The sequence below is a fragment of the Mirounga leonina genome, unplaced genomic scaffold (assembly GCF_011800145.1).
Source record: "Mirounga leonina isolate KUSES-001 unplaced genomic scaffold, KU_Mleo_1.0 Mir_125, whole genome shotgun sequence".
NCBI classification, from domain to species: domain Eukaryota; kingdom Metazoa; phylum Chordata; class Mammalia; order Carnivora; family Phocidae; genus Mirounga; species Mirounga leonina.
The window spans coordinates 72,509,357-72,529,082 of record NW_023270305.1 but is presented as its reverse complement, the minus strand read 5'-3'; the positions used below and the strand labels follow the sequence as shown (position 1 = coordinate 72,529,082).

Here is a 19,726-nt window from a genome sequence, read left to right as displayed (position 1 = left end):
TTAAGTTAGATCTCAAAACAAAAACTTCATTTCTTTAGTTTTCAGGTAATGAAATCTGTATAACTCATCCATTCATTTATTTGTTCATTCAACAAATATTTGAGTTCCTACAATAAGTCAGGCCCTGTTCTAGTTACTGGTGATGAAGCAGTAAACAAGACAAACAAGGCCTCCCCTCTTGTCAGTTTTAGTGGGGAAGATGTAAGACAATAAAAACGGAACAATAGGGCGCCTGGGTGGCTCAGTCGTTAAGCGTCTGCCTTCGGCTCAGGTCATGATCCCACGGTCCTGGGATCGAGTCCCACATCGGGCTCCCTGCTCGGCGGGAAGCCTGCTTCTCCCTCTCCCACTCCCCCTGCTTGTGTTCCTGCTGTCACTATGTCTCTCTCTCTGTCAAATAAATAAAATCTTTAAAAACAAAACAAAACAAAACAAAAAAAACGGAACAATAGCAAGATTAATCTGAAGATGATAAAATGGAGTCATGGGAAGGCCTCTTTGACAAGATGCGTTTTGAGCAGAAAGGTGAGAAATAGAGCCAGCCAAATGAAAATCTGGGGGAACAAATATTCCAGGCAGAGGAAAAAGCAAGTGCAAAGGGCCCAAGGCAGGGATGAGTTCAAAGAACAGCAAGGAAGTCTGAAGGTGGAGGTTGGTGAATGAGAAGAAGAGTGGGAGGAGTGGAATCTGAACATACAAGTGGGACCTCTAAGTCTTGGCAAGGAGGTGAGATGTTATTCCGAGTGTGACAGGGAGCCACTGGAGAGACTCAAGCTGCGGAGTGAAGCAATCTGATTATTTTTATTCTAATTTTTTAAAATTTGAGTATAGTTGACATGGCCTATTACATTCGTTTCGGTCATACAACACAGTGATTTCAACAACTCTATACATCCTGCTATGCTCACCACAAGTGTAGCTCCCATCTGTTATCATCCAATGTTATTACAATACATCAACTATATTTCCTATTGCTGTACCTTTTATCCATGTGACTCATTCATTCCATAACTGGAAGCCTGTACCTCCCACTCTCCTTCACCCATTGTGCCCATCCCTCCCACCCCTTTTCTTTAGCAATCACCAGTTTGTTCTCTGTATTTGTAGGTCTGATTCTGCCTTCTGTTTGTTTATTCATTTGTTTTGTTTTTTAGATTCCACATATAAGTGAAATCATATGATATTTCTTTCTCTATCTGACTTATTTCACTTAGCATAATAACCCTCTAGGTCCATCCATGTTGTCACAAATGACATGATCTCATCCTTCTGTATAGCTGAGTAATATTATCCATTGTGTATGTATACCACATCTTCTTTATCTATTCATCTATCACTGGACACTTGGCTCCCTTCCGTATCTTGGCTATTGTAAGTAATGCTGCAATAAACATAAGAGTGCATGTATCTTCTCAAATTAGTGTTTTCCTTTTCTTTGGGTAAATACCCAGCAGTGGAATTACTGGATCATATGGTATTTCTAATTTGTATTTTAAATGGAGATCCTCCTGGCAACCCTGCTACAACTGGATTGTACAAGGAGATGGGAAAGGAGACAGAGTGACCAGTTATAAGACTTTAAAAAAAAAAAAATTAAAAAAAAAAAAAGACTTTTTTAGCAGCCCTGGCAGAGCTGGCACATTGAGATTTCTCACTGAAATAAATTTAATTCTCTCAAAGAGGCAGCATAATACTATGCAATACTATATGTGGATAAGGGCAGAGACACTGGAACAGCCTGCCTGGCTCTGCCACTAGTAAGCTGTGTGATCTTAGGCAGGTCATTCAACCTCTCTGTGTCTCCATTTCCTCATCTATTAATAAGGATAATAATATTGGGGCACCTGAATGGCTCAGTCGGTTAAGCATCCAACTCTTGATTTTGGCTCAGGTCATGATCTCAGGGTTGTGAGACTGAGCCCCAATTCTGTCTCTCCCTCTCCCCCTGCCCCACGCCAACCCCCATGTGCACTCTCTCTAAAAAAAAATTTTTTTTTTAAATAAGGATAATAATATCTACTTCATAGGACTATTGTGAAGATTAAATGAATTAATACAAGGAAAATGTTTGAAACAGCACCTGGCACACAGTAAACATTTAATATGACTCTACACATATTGCTCTTGACCTTGATGTATTCATTTTATCATATCTATGATTTTTTTCATGGTATTATGTATATGGTTATTATTTTGGTCATTGTATTTTTCAGTTCTATCATTCCCATTTGTTTCTTTTGTATAACTTCTATTTTTTATGGAGGTTTTCTGTTTTTTCATTTGTTTTAAGAGAATTTATAACTACTTGTTAGAGTATTTTTATAATGACCACTTGAAAATTTTTGTCAAATAATTCCAATATCTAAATCATCTTAATACTGGTGTCAGTTGTTATCTTTTCTCATTCAAATTGTGGCTTACCTAATTCTTGGTATTATGGGTGCTTTTCTTTTCCCTCTTTCCTTCCTTCCTTCCTTCGTTCCTTCCTTCCTTCCATATAATTAACATACAACATCACATTAGTTTGAGGTATACAATATAATGATTTGATGTTCACATATGTTGCAAAATGATCACCACAGTAAAATCTAGTTAATATCCATATGTAGTTACAAAATTTTTTTCTTGTGATGAGGACCCTTAAGATCTACTCTCTTAGCAACCTTCAAATATGCAATATAGTGTTATTAATATAGTCACCAAACTGTATATTACTCCCCCAGGACTTACTTATTTTATAACTGGAGTCAAAAGATACAAATTTCCAATTATCCATCCCCCCACCCCCTCTGGCAACCACCAATCTGTTCTCTGTATCCATGAGCCTGGTTTTTTGCTTTTTTTTGGGGGGGGTTGTTTTTTAGATTCTACCTATAGGTGAGACCATGCAGTACTTGTCTTTCTCTGTCTGACTTACCTCACTTAGCATAGCATCCTCAAGGTGCATTCCTATTGTCGCAAATGGCAAGATGTCATTCTCTTTTATGGCTGAATAGTATTCCATCATGTGGAATACACGCACCACATTTTCTTTATCCATTGAAATGTCAATGTACATTTAGGTTGTCTCCATATCTTATCTGTTATAAATAACATTGTGATGAACATAGGGGTGCAGATATCTTTTCGTGTAGTGTTTTCATTTTCTTTGGATAAATACCCAGAAGTGAGATTGCTGGATCATATGGTAATTCTATATTTAATTTTTTGAGGAACCTCCATACTGTTTTCCACAGTGGTTGCACCAATTTATGTTCCTACCAACAGTGCACAAGTTCACTTTCCCTGCATCCTCGCCAACACTCATTATTCCTTGTCTTTTTGATATTAGTCATTCTGACGGGTGTGTAGTGATATCTGATTGTGGTTTGATTGCATTTCCCTGATCACTGCTGATGTTGAGTATGTTCTCATGAACGTGTTGGCCATCTTTATGTCTTCTTTGGAAAATGACTATTCAGATCTTCTGCGCATTTGTAAATCAGATTTTTTTTTTTTTTTTTGCTAGTAGGTTGTATGTTTATATATTTTGGATATTAACCCTTTTATCAGATATATGATTTGCAAATATTTTCTCCCATTAAGTAGGTTGCTTTTTATTTTGTTGATGGTTTTCTTTGTTGTGTAGAAGGTTTTTAGGTCAGTGTAGTCCCACTTGTTTATTTTTGCTTTTGTTGTCTTTGCTTTTGGTGTCAAATCCAAAAAAATCATTGCCAAGACTGATGTCAAGGAGCTTACTGCCTGTTTTCTTCTAGGAGTTTTATGGCTTCAGGTCTTCCACTCAAGTCTTTAATCCATTTTGATTTAATTTTTGTAGCATACGGAAGTTTTCTTTTTTTTTTTTAATTTATTTGACAGAGAGAGAGAGAGTGAGAGAGCACAAGCAGGGGGGAGTGGCATGCAGAGAGAGAGGGAGAAACAGGTTCCCCGCTGAGCAAGGAGCCTGATGCAGGACTCTATCCCAGGACCCTGGGATCATGACCTGAGCCAAAGGCAGATGCTCAACTGACTGAGCCACCCAGGCGCCCTGGAAGTTTTCTTTTTTTGCATGTGGCTGTCCAATTTCCCTAACATCATTTATTGAAAAGACTGTTGTATATTCTTGGCTGCTTTGTTGTAATTAATTGATCATATATGTGTGGGTTCATTACTGGCCCTTCTATTCTGTTCCATTGGTCTCTATATTTTTCTATTGTATCCTGGGCATTTTCTATTGATTTTCTATTGTATCCTGAGCATTTGGGTTATAATGTTAGATTTTCAATCCTATTTAAATCTTCTACTTGGGGCGCCTGGGTGGCTCAGTTGGTTAAACGACTGCCTTCGGCTCGGGTCATGATCCCGGAGTCCCAGGATCGAGTCCCGCATCAGGCTCCCTGCTCAGCAGGGGGTCTGCTTCTCCCTCTGACCCTCCTCCCTCTCATGCTCTCTGTCTCTCATTCTCTCTCTCGCAAATAAATAAAATCTTTAAAAAAAAATTTTTTTTAATAAAAAATAAATAAAATAAATCTTCTACTTTAGCAGGCAGTCACCCTGTTTAGGTGGAGCATATAGGTTCTGGCCTACTTTTGTGTGCTGTTGTCCCAAAGACATTTTAGTTTTCAGAGCCCTTGTGTACTGTTCTGGTCTGCTTCATTCTTCTGGCACTGCAGGGACTTCTGATCGTTTCCTTACTGGTGTTACCTACAGGGGCTGAAGCTGCTTCCCTGGGCCACCTTCTGTGGGGAATGCAGAGAGCTAGAGTGGCTGGACCTGGGTCCTTTTATGCCAGTGGGTGTCGGGCAGGGAAATACCAGGTTCTGCTGGCATTGTTCCTGTGGGTAGCATCCCTGCCCTTCTGTGCTCTATTGAATTGGCCAAAGGATTCGGTACTGTCTATGCAGGTGGATCAGCCCACCTGTCAGTACCCTGGGTGTGGAGTTGGGGGTGGGGGTGGGTCAGCCCCCCTGGGCCTTGCCTTTCCACATAACTTTTAACCAGGATATTGAGGCTGCCACTGTGGTCAGATTGGGTTGCCAGCCCATGCTCTAGAAGCAAGTGGCAGCCCGCTCTAGGTCTCTGTTAAGTTTCCCTCTCCTGGTCCTTTGTTCAGAGAGTGCAGGTTTTTCTTGGGATTTAGGTCTATGCCTACTGACAGTTCTGGGCTACAGGTCTCTCCAGTATCCAACCCAGCTGTGTATGGGACACGAAAAGAAAACCCAGGGCATTCACCACACTGTCTCTTCTCTAGTCAGTCCACCTTCTTCTTTCCAGGATTCAGAGCCCTTTTATCATGACCCACTGAAAAAGTTCCGGGATAATTATTTGTATTAGAGGGAGGCAGCAAGGAAAAATGAATCTACACTATCTTGTTCCATGTACATCATCCAAGCTGCCTCAGAAACCTTCTGAAAGTAGACCATGTATATATTATAAATTAATGTTACCAGTAATTGGAATACTTGATTATATGATTGTGCCTAACAAATTAAAATATGATGAGTTAAAATATGATAGTAGGTTGGAACAAGATGGCATAGATCCATTTCTTTCTGTTCCTCCCTGCTAAACACAACTGTAAACACTGGAAATAATGCAAGAAGCAAACAAAGGAAAACTCTGAAAGGTGTTAAGAAAGTGAGCTGGTTGGGGACCCCAAGACTGCACAGCCAGCACAGTGATAGGGCACCCTGTATCTTCCCCCCACTCACCCAGACCCACTGTTTCCCAACCCCCAACCCCCTACCTTGCAAGACAAGGCATCTGGGTACTCATTCCTCCCCTAGTTCTTCTAATAGTCTCAGGCAAGGGGCAGCAAGAGGGAGTCTGACCAAAAATAAACAGCCAGAGAAGGCACTCTTCATTACTCACTGGGTCTGAGACACCCCTTTTCCACCAAGAGATACACTAAAGGGTGTGAGCTAATCTGTCAAGGGAGACCCAGCTATAGCAAGTAGCCTAGTCCAGGAAGCCTCTGTCCCCGTTCCACCCAGAGGCAGCTGGGGAGCACCAATGGAGGGAACTCCCACCCCACAGAGAGAAATCCCCCACCCAGTCTTGAAAAAGCCCTCCAGCTCCCTCAGGCTGCGCCAGTAGGGAGCCCCAATGGCACAAGGTAAACCAGGCAAACCAAAATAATATATTCGTACCCATGGCTAAAATATACTACAGAGACATAGTAAGGATATACAGTTGGAGCATAAGGGGAAAAGAGGCAGAGTTCTGAAGGAATCCATGTGCAGGCCTCTATATGCTCTTGCTCTCCCATGAAGGGTCACACAGAGCACACTTCTCTGTGCAACAAAATTACAGCAACACATATGTGATGGTTCTGCTCAGGTAGGGCCATTAGGAGACTCCACACTCAAAGTTTTTAGTGGGGGCTGGTCATAAGCACATTCTTCCTAGCATGCGCCAAAATGACAGATTCCCAAAAAGAAAGTATGTTATTCAACATAAACTATATTGTTTGCACAAACAGTCTAGGCACAGGGAACCACTCTTATCAGTTAACTGTTGACTGGGAACACTCTGGGAACCAAGTTCCCAGACTCCAGCCAAGGACCAGTCTTGCAAGCAGGCCTTTCTAAGAACAGTCTCAATACCACTATGTTATCTCTTTTCTGCGCAATTGTATGACCCTGTGAATATGTGAAGAAAACATTGAATTGCACTCTTTAAATGGTGAATTGTGTGGTATGTGAATTATCTCTCAGTGAAGTTGTTTAAAAAAAAATCCCAGCAAAGTTTTTTTGTAGACATAGACAAGTTTGTTCTAAAAGTTATGTGGAAAGGCAAGGCCCTAAAATAGTTCAAACAATCTTGACAAAGAAGAATCAAGTGGGAGGAAACACTACTGTAATGTAGCTACAGTAATCAAGACAGCAGCATGGTTTTGGTGGAGACACACACACAGATCAATGGAACAGAGTAGAGAAGCCAGAAATAGACACACTCAAATATGCTCAACTGGCTTTTCACAAAGATGCAAAAGTAATTCAATGGAGGGAGAGTAGATTTTCAACAAATGGTGCTGGAACAACTAGATACCCACATGTGGGGCGGGGGGGAAGACCCTCACAACTAAACTTCACAACTTATACAAAAATTAACTCAAAATGGATCATAGTCTTACTTTTAAACCATAAAAATAATAAACTTAAAAAAATAGGAGAAAATCTTTGGGACCTAGGGTTAGGCAAAAAGTTCTAAGACTTGACACCAAAACCACAGTCCATAAAAGGAAAAGCTAATAAGTTGGACCTTATCAAAATTAAAAATTTTGTTCTGTGAAAGACTATGAAGGGGATGAAAAGACAATCTACAAATTAGGAGAAAGTATTTGAAGCTACATATCCTTCAAAGGACTAGTACCTAGTATATATAAAGAATTCTCAAAACTCAACAGTAAAAAAATAATGCAGTTAGAAAATGGGCAAAAGACACAAATATACACCTCACTGAAGAGGATATATACAGGTGGCACTTAAGCACATGAAAAAATGATCAGCATCATTAATCATTATGGAAATGCAAATTAACACCACAATGGAATATAACTGCACACCTATCAGACTGACTAAAATAAAAAAACAGCAGCAACCACCAAATGCCGATGAGGAGTTAGAGAAGCTGCATCACTCATACATTGATGGTAGGAATGCAAAATAGTTTGGCAGGTTTTATTTTTTATTTTTTTATTTTTTTAAGATTTTATTTATTCAACAGAGAGAAAGCACAAGCAGGGGGAACAGTAGAGGGAGAGGGAGAAGCAGACTCCCCACTGAGCAGGGAGCCCAGCGCAGGGCTCAATCCCAGGACCCCGGGATCATGACCTGAGCCAAAGGCAGACACTTAACCACTGAGCCACCTGGGCACCCCAGTTTGGCACTTTTTATAAAATTAAACATACAATTAACATCCAAACCATCAATTGTACTCTTGGACATTTATCCCACACAAATGAAAAATTATGTCCACATAAAAACCCGTACAGGGGTGCCTACGTGGCACAGTAGGTTTCAGCTCAGATCGTGATCTCACAGTTGTGAGATGGAGCCCCTCATCAGACTCCACGCTCAGGGCAGAGTCTGCTTGAGATTCTCTCTCCTTCTCCCTGCTCCTCCTGCTTGTGCTCTCTCTCTCTCTCTCTAAAATAAATAAATAAATCTTTAAAAAAATAATAATAAAAAAAATTAAAACCCATACATAGATGTTCATAACAGCTTTCTTTTCAACAGCCAAAAATTAGAACCAGCCCTGATTTCCTTCATTGGCTGAATGGTTGAACAAACTCTGGTACATCCATACCATGGAATATTACTCAGCAACAAAGAGGAATAAACTATTGATATAACAGCTTGGATAAATCTCTAAATGCTGAGTGAAAAAACTCCTTTCTCAAAAGGTTCCATATCTTTTGATTCCATTTATAAAACATTTTGAAATGACACAATTTTTTAAATAGAGGACAAATTAGTGGTTGCCAGGGACCTGGGGGTGGAGAAGCAAGAGATGGGTATGGTTATGAAGGGGCAACACAAGGATCCTTGTGATCATGAGAGTGTTCTCTATGTTGTCTGTGGTGGGATGGGTACACAAATCTCCACAGGTGATAAAATTGTATAGCATTAAATACACACAAAAATGAGTTTAAGTAAAACTTGGGAAATTCGAGTAAGATCAGTGAATTGTATCAATGTCAATATCCAGGTTGTGATATTGTACTATAGTTTTGCAAAGTGTTACCATTGGGGGAAATTGGGCAGAGTGTAAAAGGAAGCTCTTCAAATCATCTCTTACTATATGTCAATCTACAGTTACCTCAATTAAAAAATTCAATTTCAAATAATAAATGAGGCCTAATCCTACATGAGGACAGGTCCCATGAAGTATCCCACAGTGTTCCCCTGCCCATTTCTCAAGGCCATATCTCCAGAGGTCTTATTGTTTCTTCTGCTCACACCCATTCTCTCTTCTCACAGAGTTCAGGTCTTGCCTTTATTTCAAAGCACTCTCCTGCACATTCCTCTGTGTGCAAGTTGCAATGGCAGCCCAGTTGTTCTTCCTCTGGAGACCTTAAGTGGTCTCATTACCTAAACAGGCAGGACTCCTCAGAGTCAAGAGGCGCACAATGAGAGGGACCCCCGGGCCCTGCACACTTGGAAGTCTTCAACCCCAGTGGGCATCTACATTGGCTCAAGCATGTTCTTACATTCACCTTAAAGAGCATGATCTCTCTAGTGTTTAAAACACAGAGGGGAACCCCCAGCAAACCACAGATGAGTATATTTGTAGTTCCTAAAAGTTGAATGCCCTAGTGAAACAGGCACTTCTCTATGTGAGGCCTAATTTACAAAAACTTTCTTAAGAGAATAGGAATCTGAATTTTTAGGTTTTGTTGTTGTTGTTGTTGGGTTGTTTCATTTTGTTTTGTTTTTTAAGAGCATGTCTTGTTAGGCGTGTCTTAGAGTGGAATATATTCCATTCCCAGCAACAACACTCTGAGTTATTAAGCGGTGCTGTTCAAGGGCATTCTGTTTGTCTTTTGTTCCCCCTTGACCTTATGTTAAGGAAAGAAATGGAAACACCAATAAGAGCATCAGCATAGAGAGATTTGGCAAGGAACCAGGGTTGGTAGCAAAGGGGTGGCTTTGGGGAACTTTGCTTCCTCTTCACCACCACTGCCAAGCACTGCAAAGAAGCATATATCTAATTAAAATAAATTTAGTCTCAAAATAAGCCTCTGTCTCCTCCCTCTTTCCTCCATATTGTTCCTCCAATATGGCTCCAATTAGGCTCATCAGTATAGAACTTCTGATGCCCAGGTCTCTGACACCATCCATCCCACCCCTCCTTCCACTCAAGCAGAAGCAGCAGAAGGACGTGATCCAGAGTCAGGGACAATGTCACTGATGATCCCCTTCACTGGACACCTGAATAGGAGCGGATAGGGAGTCCAGTGTGTCAACAGCATTTGCTTGCACTGGGGTAGAGTGGGGCTGGTGCTGAATTTCACTCAAAACTGCTGAGGCAGCATCTGCCCTGAACCAAGGAGAGACTGAGGTTTGATTTTCAAAGCAAATGAAAAGTTTGAGGCTTTTCTTTTTTTTTTTTTTTTTTTTCCGGAAAAAGAAAAATAACTATAAATATGCAGTGTGCACCATATGAAAAGGACCCCTTCACAAAATCCAGAACGTTTTCCCTCCTGCTCCCCTCTCCGGGGTAACATAATTTTACAGGGAATAGGCCTCCCCAGATTCCAATCCTGTTTAGCTGGCAACCAGATTGAGACTTGGACCTGGGTATAATTGCTGACCTAGAAACAAACTGAAGAATTGAGGCCAGAGTATAAAATGCTTTATTATTGTCTGGGGAGAAGGGGGGAATGGAGGGAGTATGTGTGTATTATTGTCACATCTAGAGAAACAACCCTGCCTAATTCACTGTTATGCTCTACCTCTGAGGCAAAAATCCCCGTTAGTATGTTCCAAGGAAAACCTTTTTGTCATTTTGCAAATAGATGAATCCCCATTCTACCTAATGTAAATTCTGAAATCCATTGTACAGTCTCATGTTTCTCTCAGGAAATATGGAAACTAACCCTTGCCCTCATTCCTCCCCCAACAACAATCTCCTTCTCGCCACCTCTCCCTTGCCCTCCCTCCCTCCCTCCCTCTCTCTTTCTCTCTCCCTCCCTCCCAGCTTTTCCAACTTAGGATATTAAAAGCCTTTAAAAAGCTTCTAAAATCATGCCTTCAACATTCCATGCCTTTGTTCTTAGGTCCTTTGTTCTTCTGCCAGCTCATGAGCTCAGGGGGCTGCCTCGGTGGGGCCTGAGCCTGCAGATTCCGGGGCTGTGGGCCCAAAGCTGGCTAGTTGTGCCGACAAAGCAGAAAGGCAAAGGGTTCGTCTTTCAGACCACACCCCCCTTGAGGAGAGTGAGTTCACAGGGAGCTGTCAGCCTGGCAACTGTGGGCACCACAGACCTAATGATGTCAGAGAGAACACCAGCAGTTCCTTCAGAGTCTTTCTCCAGACCCAGGAAAGGTGCCTTTTCCTTCTGTTTGTGCAGCCATGGCACCTGGCGGGGTGTGAGCCCACCTGGCTCTGAGGAGCCCCAGAGGGCCTAACTCTCAGGCACTAATAAGGTGTCCAAGTCGCAACCCGCTTTTTGGCCCTGTCCACCCTATGGTTTTCAAGGCTGGTTAGAACTCGTTAAGGTTAAAAAAAATATGCATTACCTGGTTGCTGTCTAGCAGCTCAAGAAACATACGTGTGGAGAATTATACCCTAGACTGCACCCTTGCTTGGAAAAGATTTTAAAAGCAGGTAACGCTCCCAAGCTCGCGAACACAGGACCATCCAATTTGCTCAGAGCCTCCCTCACTCACCCAGCTCCAGCCGGAGCCAGCTCCTACAATGCAACGTGCTATTTGCTGTCTGCCGGTGAAGCTTAACTTCTGGTTGCTGAGTTTTACTTCAGGAGGGTGAACGTGAATGAATTAGACTTTCAACATTTCCCAGGGTGTTCCCTGCGGTCATCATTTTGCAATTAAGTTGTTCATAAAATCTAATGGGTCAGGGTACAGTTAAGCAGTATAAAAAGCAACAGCCCCCAATGCAGAATATGACTAATCCACAAACAACACTCAGCAAACCAGTTTTAAAAATAAGATAGTTCTTTTCTACTTTTAAGTTTCAAATACCTGATGTCTTACTTTGTCCTGCTCATGTATGTTATTTTTTATCCTACATATACATCTCACAAGACAGAATAGTAGAATGGGCAATAGAGATGAGGTTCTGAGTCAAAGCTGGGTCTCAAGCTCTTTGAATTGTTTCTCTTTTCCAATATATAAGATGGGGATAATAATGAATTATTATCTATCTACCTCGTGGATTGTTGGAAGAATTTAGGTAATACAAAGTAAACCACTCAGCAACAAATAAATACTCAGTGGATTATAGTGATTAGTATCATTAGTAGAAGCAAAATTATATCAAAGAAAGCTTATATTGCAATCCTAATGATACACGTCCTTCTATGACTACATATATTTACTATTTTAGTTTCAGCTATACAAATATTCATCAGGTTCATCTTCTCCTAATCAAACCGAAATATAATTATTCATGTGCTTTGAGTAAAAATTGAAATTGGATCCTTTAATGATTGGAAGATGAAGCACCTTTGCTCTGCAATCTGACACTAAACAAGTATGGTCCACGAATTAGGTTTTATTACATTTTTATCCTCTTACCTTTGTAATTGCTTCAAGTTGTTTCACTGCTGTTGGAGTGATTTGAGAGGACAAATTACGAGGCCAAAATGATGTAAATGAAAGTCTGGATTAATGACAAATGATGTCAAAACCTGAGAATGTGAATGCAAATTGTAGTTAGACTAAAAGAAAGTCAAATGCCAAAAAGCATATTAAGCTAACACTGCATTTGAAAGATTTTATGGAAGAAAAAAAAAAGATGAGTTGTGTGCCCTATAATCGTATCGCAGTCCTCTTCACGCTGGATCCTTCTTTAGCCAAATTGATCATAAAATCTAACTAAAGTAATGGGATGCCTTGGTGGCTCAGTCAGTTAAGCACCTGACTCTTGATTTTGGCTCAGGTCATGATCTCAGGGTTGTGAGATCAAGCCCCACATTGAGCTCCAGGCTCAACAGGGAGTCTGCTCGAGATTCTCTATTGTACTGTGTGAATTCTGAGCCTTCCTTCTTCCCAGGTCTCTCTCCCTCCATTTCCAGGGGACTCTTTGCAGCACCTCCTGACCTCTCCCTATCCCTAGTGGTTAAATCCTGACATCCTGGGCCTGGGCTGGCTTGTACCCTGTGGAGCAGGAGCTGAGGAGACAGTTCACCAGGAACACAAGTGACTTCACTGGGCAGACGTGACTCGGGGTCCTTCCTGAACCATGGGCTTCACCATGATTTGGTCACCATTAAAGCATCTGAGGCCTCAGGAAATGGTGGAAGAAGACCTCTTGGACTGGAAGCCCTTCATTCATGGCAAGGCTGGCTCTGGGGATGTTAATGTGGTTTTATTAGAGCCATATTTCAGCAATGACTATGCATTTGACCACAACCTGATGAATGTCCCAAAGGACTGAGTCAGAACCGCACACGGGAAGTGATGCAGTGGCAGTGACCCCTAGAACATGAGGCCATCCTGACTGGCACCCCAAGAACTGAAACTGTCACCTCTCATGCTGCTTTGGCCTCCCTACCCTCATTGCCCCTCCTCTTGAGTGATAGACCTCAGTGGTCTACCACAGTCTCCCTTTCTAACTCAGACCAGCCTTGTCTTAAGATTAAAGCATGGGGCCAATGCCTGCTGTGTCCATTTGGCCTAGTTGGCCAGATCCTCTGGGTGCCAAAGTCCTTGACCTGGCCTTCCACAGATCCCCCGCTTTGCCACCAGGCTGGTCTCCAACAGCGATCCTCTGCTCACCTGCTTTGTAGCCTGGCTCTGATACTGCCTCCTTCTCTCTCACCAACTGGTGCATACTTTCATACATCTTTGCTTGAAGGGGGCCTTGGAGACTAGGTAATTTTTTAAATAAATGGATAGGATTGCACTAATCCCAGACCCATGTTATGAGCCATTGACCCGTATTAAGGGATCCCAAAGGTTAGAAGAGGCAGCCTTGCAATTCTTTTGAACAAGCGAGCTGTCACCATCTGGCCAGCAGGAGATGGACACTTTTTTTAACATCTCTCTTTGAAGAGGAGATTTTATGTTTCCTGTCACTGTTGTTTCAAAGAACAAAATCCCCCAATTTAAATGCTATAAAAATAAAATAACGCCCCAGTGAGAATAGTGGGATTGTGTCCCCTAGTCTGACACACAAAGGCCCCTATGTGGCAGGGAGTTCGCTTTCAGCCTCCTTTTAACAGTGAGGAGGGTAACACCACCCTCCTTTCAATGGCTGTTGAATTAAACTCATATACTACACATTGAACACATGGCAGGAACTTGGGAGTTGCATTTATAAGTCCTAAATAATTGAGAGTATCACTCTCAACTGATTGGCTTCCAAAGCTACTGGAATCAGGGTTGGGGCAGAGGGACTGAGCAACAAGGCGGAGGGTTTCCCTTGTCGTTCCTTTAAGTCAGAAACCAAACCTTCTAGCTTCCAGACTCCTGTTTCTAAGTTGCCAAAGGAATGTCCCATGAAGATTGCTGTCATCGTCAAAAGAGTTTAGTAAGTGCTGTCCAAGTACAGTGTTGTGATATGTACTAACCAAAGGGACTAGCTAATCACAAGTGACACCCTCCTGAGTTTATTAAGCTGCATGTAAACTGTCAAACTAACAAGGAAATAGCATGCCCCCCAACATATATTCCCCTAACACCCTATACTTCAACTGTCTTAACTCCCATGCCATGTCTTTGCAGTTATTTATGTAACATCTTTTTTCCTCTATAGGCTGTCACCTCTATGAGAACAGACTGTCCACCACAATCGCAGTTATATCCCCCAAGGCCTAGTGCAATGCCTGACATAGTAGGCATGCAGTAAATATTTCATGAGGCAATGGGGGATGGATGGATGGATGGATGGATGGATGGATGGATGGATGGATGGATGGATGGATGGATGGGGCTGAATATATTCATACCATGGTCTTGGATTCATTTTCCAAAGAAAATATATTAGGGTAGCATATTAACCCAATATGGAATTGTAGAGAAATTGCTCTCCCTCCAATTTAGTTGAGGAAAGGCCTCACAAGTGATTTTTAGGACATCTCTTAAAGGCTGATGACTATATATTTTTATTTAAATTCCTCTTCTATTAGCCCTTTACTCAGTGAACTTTCATTTCTGACATTTTTTTCTGTCTTTTTTCTTTTTTTTAAGATTTTCTTTTTTTATTTGAGAGAGCGAGACAGAAAGCACAAGCAGGGGGAAGGGGCAGAAGGAGACGGAGAAGCAGACTCCCCACTGAGCAGGGAGCCTGATGCAGGACTCAATCCCAGGACCCTGGGATCATGACCTGAGCTGAAGGCAGATGCTTAACTGAGCCAGCCAGGCACCCCTCTTCTGTCTTCTTTCATTCTAGGTTTTATCCAGTGTTTTATTTATTGTTTGTTGGTCTTGAGGTAATGTCCCAGAACCTGTGTGGCAATGAGCTGCTTACAGATTTTACCTGGAGAAACTCCATCTTTGTCCATACCTACCCAAGAGATCATTGAGATATGACAAGTGGAATTCCAAGACATCTCAAATTCTTCACCTGTGGCTCTCTTTGCATCATGCATCAATCCATCATGCTATGTGGAGGGTTATCTCCCCTCCAGGTTGAACAGATCCCACATTCTGAAACCCTCTTGCCATTGAACACTCCAAAGTACAATTCCCATTGTGATAACAACTCTTAATTGAAGATGAAGAGGGTGGCTTTCTAGTGGTTTTGTTTCAGACCCTGAATCTATTTGCCCTGTTTTGAAGTAGAATATTATGTGGAAATATTGATCAGATGGGTATCAAGTATTCTGCCCAGTTTCCCACAACTTGGATTGGAGACTGGACAGACACCTTTAGCAGAGAGCTTCTGGGGATTTGGAGAGAATGGGAGGGGCTGTAGTCTCTCCCTGTGTGAGATGAAAGCCATTGATCTCCATCTCCCCTGTGCCCCTGGACCCTGACCTCCTCCCAGGCCATCCTACCTTGAAGAACATTGCCTTGTTTCCAGAAGCAGAGCACTGGTCTACTGCTTTCCTCTTCTCTTTGTATGTTTACGTAAAGTTGAAACAATCAGGTGTAAGGATATGTATTGACTTGGAGTGGACAGAGCAGCTACAGCTCTGAGGATGGTGGGGGAACTGGGAAGGAGATGCCTCCTCCTCTGGCATCCAGAGAATAAACATTTCCTGTGAAAAGAGGGTCGTCTCTGGGCTCCCAGTTTCTCAAATACCCAGAATTAAAGGGAAAATGTCCCACACCACATGGGGAGGACTGAATCTGTTCTCCATGATGTACAAATATCTTCATTATAAGGTATGAATCCGAGGCATGGTGAAATGCAATGTACATCTCATTATTCTCCATTTCCTTGTTCCGTGAAGGTGCTCTGTTACATTTACATACATCAGAGGATATTATCATTTCTGAATTCATCGTTTTAAAAGCCCCAAATCAGAAAGTATAAGACCTCATTTCCATGAAGATTTTTCTTTTCTCTCAGGAGCAAGTTCTACCCATGATGACATCATAACCTTACTTCTAAGGGGAATAAACCCCTCAAAAGAAATACATGGTTGTCCCAGTTACAGAAATCAATTTTTTTAACTCCAAGCAGGTTCTAATCACCTGTCATGTATAGGAACTTGGAGGAGAGTTTTGAAAAAAAAGTTAAACCCCATATAAGTAAACTTGCTGCAAAAAAAAAAGAAGAGGAAGAAGAAGAACACCACTTCATACTTGTGCTCAGAAACAGGTGGCTTACTAAAATTATTTCTCTGTTATCTGTTCTATCACAGTGGAGACATCATTGGCTTTGAAAAATCTACTAATTATAACAGCATTATCCAACAAGAAGGAACAGTGAGTATGGAATATAATAGATTTACTATAATAGACCCTGCAATATTCAGTAATTGCTTGATCAGATGCAACTGTTTTCCTGTGTTTAATGTTCTTATTATGTGTGGTCCTTAACCACTCACCCATTTGACCAAGGTTGTTGATTATCCACAGTGTGCCACACTGGGACAGATGTCCTCAAGAAGCATACTGTTTGCTGTACATCAGCTGTTTGTGTTTCTTTTGCTATAATTAAGAAGGACATAGGTTGTTAGCAATAAATTTGTGTGAAAGTGTCTCCATGTTACAGTTATAGTTCTTTGAATTAGGACACCAGAACTATTAATAGCTAATCTATGACATCACGCATTGAATTTTACTTAAGTTGGCCAAGATGACATGGTAGTACATGGTGTCATTGAATGAACAACTTTTTGAAAACCTTTTTTTGTGACCAGCACTCTTGGGGACTGAATGAGGTGTGAAAGAAAAGTAAAAACAAACGAAAACATACTCTCTGTACTTGAATAGAATACAGTTTCAGGGTTGGGAATCTAAGATAGACATGAAATAACTGGTGTGCTGTGGAATGGGCTGGGTAGGCTGTAGGTGGATTGAGAAGTCCAAAGTGGGATTGGAGGAGAAAAATTGTAGTGGGCCAGAGTGATTAGGGAAGGCTTCATGGAAGAGGTGGCCTGTGTTCATTTCCTATTGCTACTGTAGTGAATTAGCACAAATTTAGTGGCTTAAAACACAAACTTATTTTCTTACAGTTCTGGAAGTCAGTCTGACATGGTTCTCACCAGGCAAAGATCTAAGTGCTGGCTACAGTCTTTCTGGGGGATGTAGGGGAGAATCCATTTCTTGTCTTTTCCAGCTTTTGAGGCTGCCCATGTTCCTTGGCTCATGGCCCCTTCCTCAGTCTTCAAAGCCAGCAAAGACAGGCTGAGTCTTTCTCACACTGCCATCCCTCTGGTTCTTTGCAGCAGGGAAGGGCTCCCTACTGTTAAGAGCCCTTGTGATTACACTGGGGCTGCCTGGATGATCCAGATAATCTCCCCCATCTCAAGTTCCTTAATCTTAATCACATGTGCAAAGTCCCTCTCATCATCTAAGGTTCCAGGGATTAGGATGTGGACATCTTTGGTGGCCATCATTCTGCCTGCCACAATGTCCTTGAGCTGATCCTGGAGGGGTCACTTGGATCTTCTTTTAGGAGGCATTCATCTTGGCGTGGTTAGCATTCATGCTGGGAGGTATGTGGGCAATGAGGAGGCAGAGGTGAGGATTTGGGGGAACAGTAGGCTCTGGGTAGGGTCAGATGGTAGACAGCTTGTCAATGCGAGGCCGAGGAGTTTACATTTCACCTGTAGTGAAGACTGGTGGAGACTGTAGGCCACCATTGAGGCATCTTTAGAAGGAGAATGACAGGATAGATTTGCTTTGGGGGTGATAACTGAGGGACCAGTGTCCTCAAGGATGCAGGAAGGACCAACGGCATCCAGGAGAATTGATAGGGGAGACATATAATGCGTAGAGGGTCAGGTATTGACAGGAAGGATCCCCCATTGTATCTCTAGGGTGTGACACACAGTATGTGCTCACTAAAGATTACAATGACATTTTTTAGAATTATTGAAAATCCCAAACTGCATTTAATATACCTGGAAAATCTAAATAGAATTTCTCACTTTTTTCTTTGTCATTTTGCTGAATTATTTCTCCAGAATGGGAATCCCTCTGATTCTTTCCCGAATGCCTTCTCCTGCAGAAATTCCAACTTAAGTGGTTCTGTAACATACTTTCACTTTAGATTTCTGATTGTTTATATTGTAAAGAAAATATTTCAATTTGTGATTTTAAAACAATTTTTTTTTTCTGAATCTTTTTCTGAAAGATCAGTTCTTTTCACAGGAAGAGCCTGGAAGGAATTAACTCCAGGAACATGTAACTTTCTTTTTTATTATTATTTTGTTAGTAATTGATTACTTTCACGTTTTCCTTGCAATGATTTCTTACATTATTACAATAGTATGTAATATACAATAGTACATTACTACGATAGTACATAGGACATTGAACAGGTAGAACTGTGATGTTTTTGCCATGTTGAAATGTAGAGATTTCTGCAGCAAGACAAAGAACAGTCTGCCTCGAACTGTGATTCTCAACTTGAGCGTGCGTAAGGCTCACTTGGGAGGCTGATCAAAATGACAGATTTCTGCCCTCATCTGATCTACTAGGGCCCTAGGGATATGAACCCCAAGTACTCCTGGAGATTCTGTTGTAGATGGTTTCAGGACCACACTTGAGAAACACTGGCTTTGATCATAGCAACATCAGCCTCAGGAGCATTGATGAATACAGGAGGTCAGGGTGTGCTATGGAGAAAATGGATGTAGTTAGGGTAAGATGTGGTAGGGAAGAGAAGCTAGCCAGAATTGGACTGGATGATTCCTTAGTGCTTCTCTAATAGAAGATTGATGGCCAGGCCAGTGAACTCCACAGAATAGCCCCAACCTTCTTGATGGCCTTCACCCACATACTACAACGGTTGTCCATCCAGTGACTCTGAGTGAAACCAGTGTTCCAAAGTGGGAGGAATGGGGGTTGAATAGCACCCAGTGCAAACCCAGTAGGAACCAAACAGAACCCACAGGAAATGACATCCTTTGAGCTGTCACCTTTCTGTGTGACTACTTTATGTATTTATTTAGACACCCATGCCTCTATTTATTCCAAAAATACCGATAAGGGTAATTTCAACTTCACAATATTAAGTGCATAGTGTGCATTTCTCCAGGTCAATTGCTTTCATCAGATTCTCAAAGGGGTTCAGGACCACAAAGAGTTAAGCAGTACAGATTTTAGGACACTGAAAAGACTGTTGACCATGACCCCTAAGCTCTCCTGATCCTCACTGTGATATGAGTTGATAACAAGGGAGCATGAGAGAAGGAGGAAGCTGGCAGTGCCTGTTCTCGATTGTGTGCAGCGCCTCGTGGGGTGGTAGCCGAGTGCCACTTCTATCCATGAGGGTGGGTACAGGCAGTTCAGAAGGCCGCTCTGCCCTCACGTGGCTTGTAGACAGGAACATACTGCAAACCCACATAGTCTACTAAGCAAGATGTAAGTGAGTAGCTCAGTGAGGCTCTGAATATATAAGATCTGAGGATATAAGATCTAAGAATGAAATACTAACC

The 19,726-nt window shown here is 41.8% G+C and overlaps 1 protein-coding gene across 1 annotated transcript in view; it reads left to right on the top strand.

Moving 5' to 3' along the window:
• RFX8 (RFX family member 8, lacking RFX DNA binding domain) overlaps nt 1–19,726 on the top strand; it is a 57,956-nt gene that overhangs the window by 13,989 nt on the left and 24,241 nt on the right. Inside the window, exon 4 of the mRNA XM_035001816.1 lies at nt 16,481–16,544. Within this exon, the coding sequence (XP_034857707.1) occupies nt 16,481–16,544 (64 nt within the window). The remainder of the gene's footprint in view (nt 1–16,480; nt 16,545–19,726) is intronic.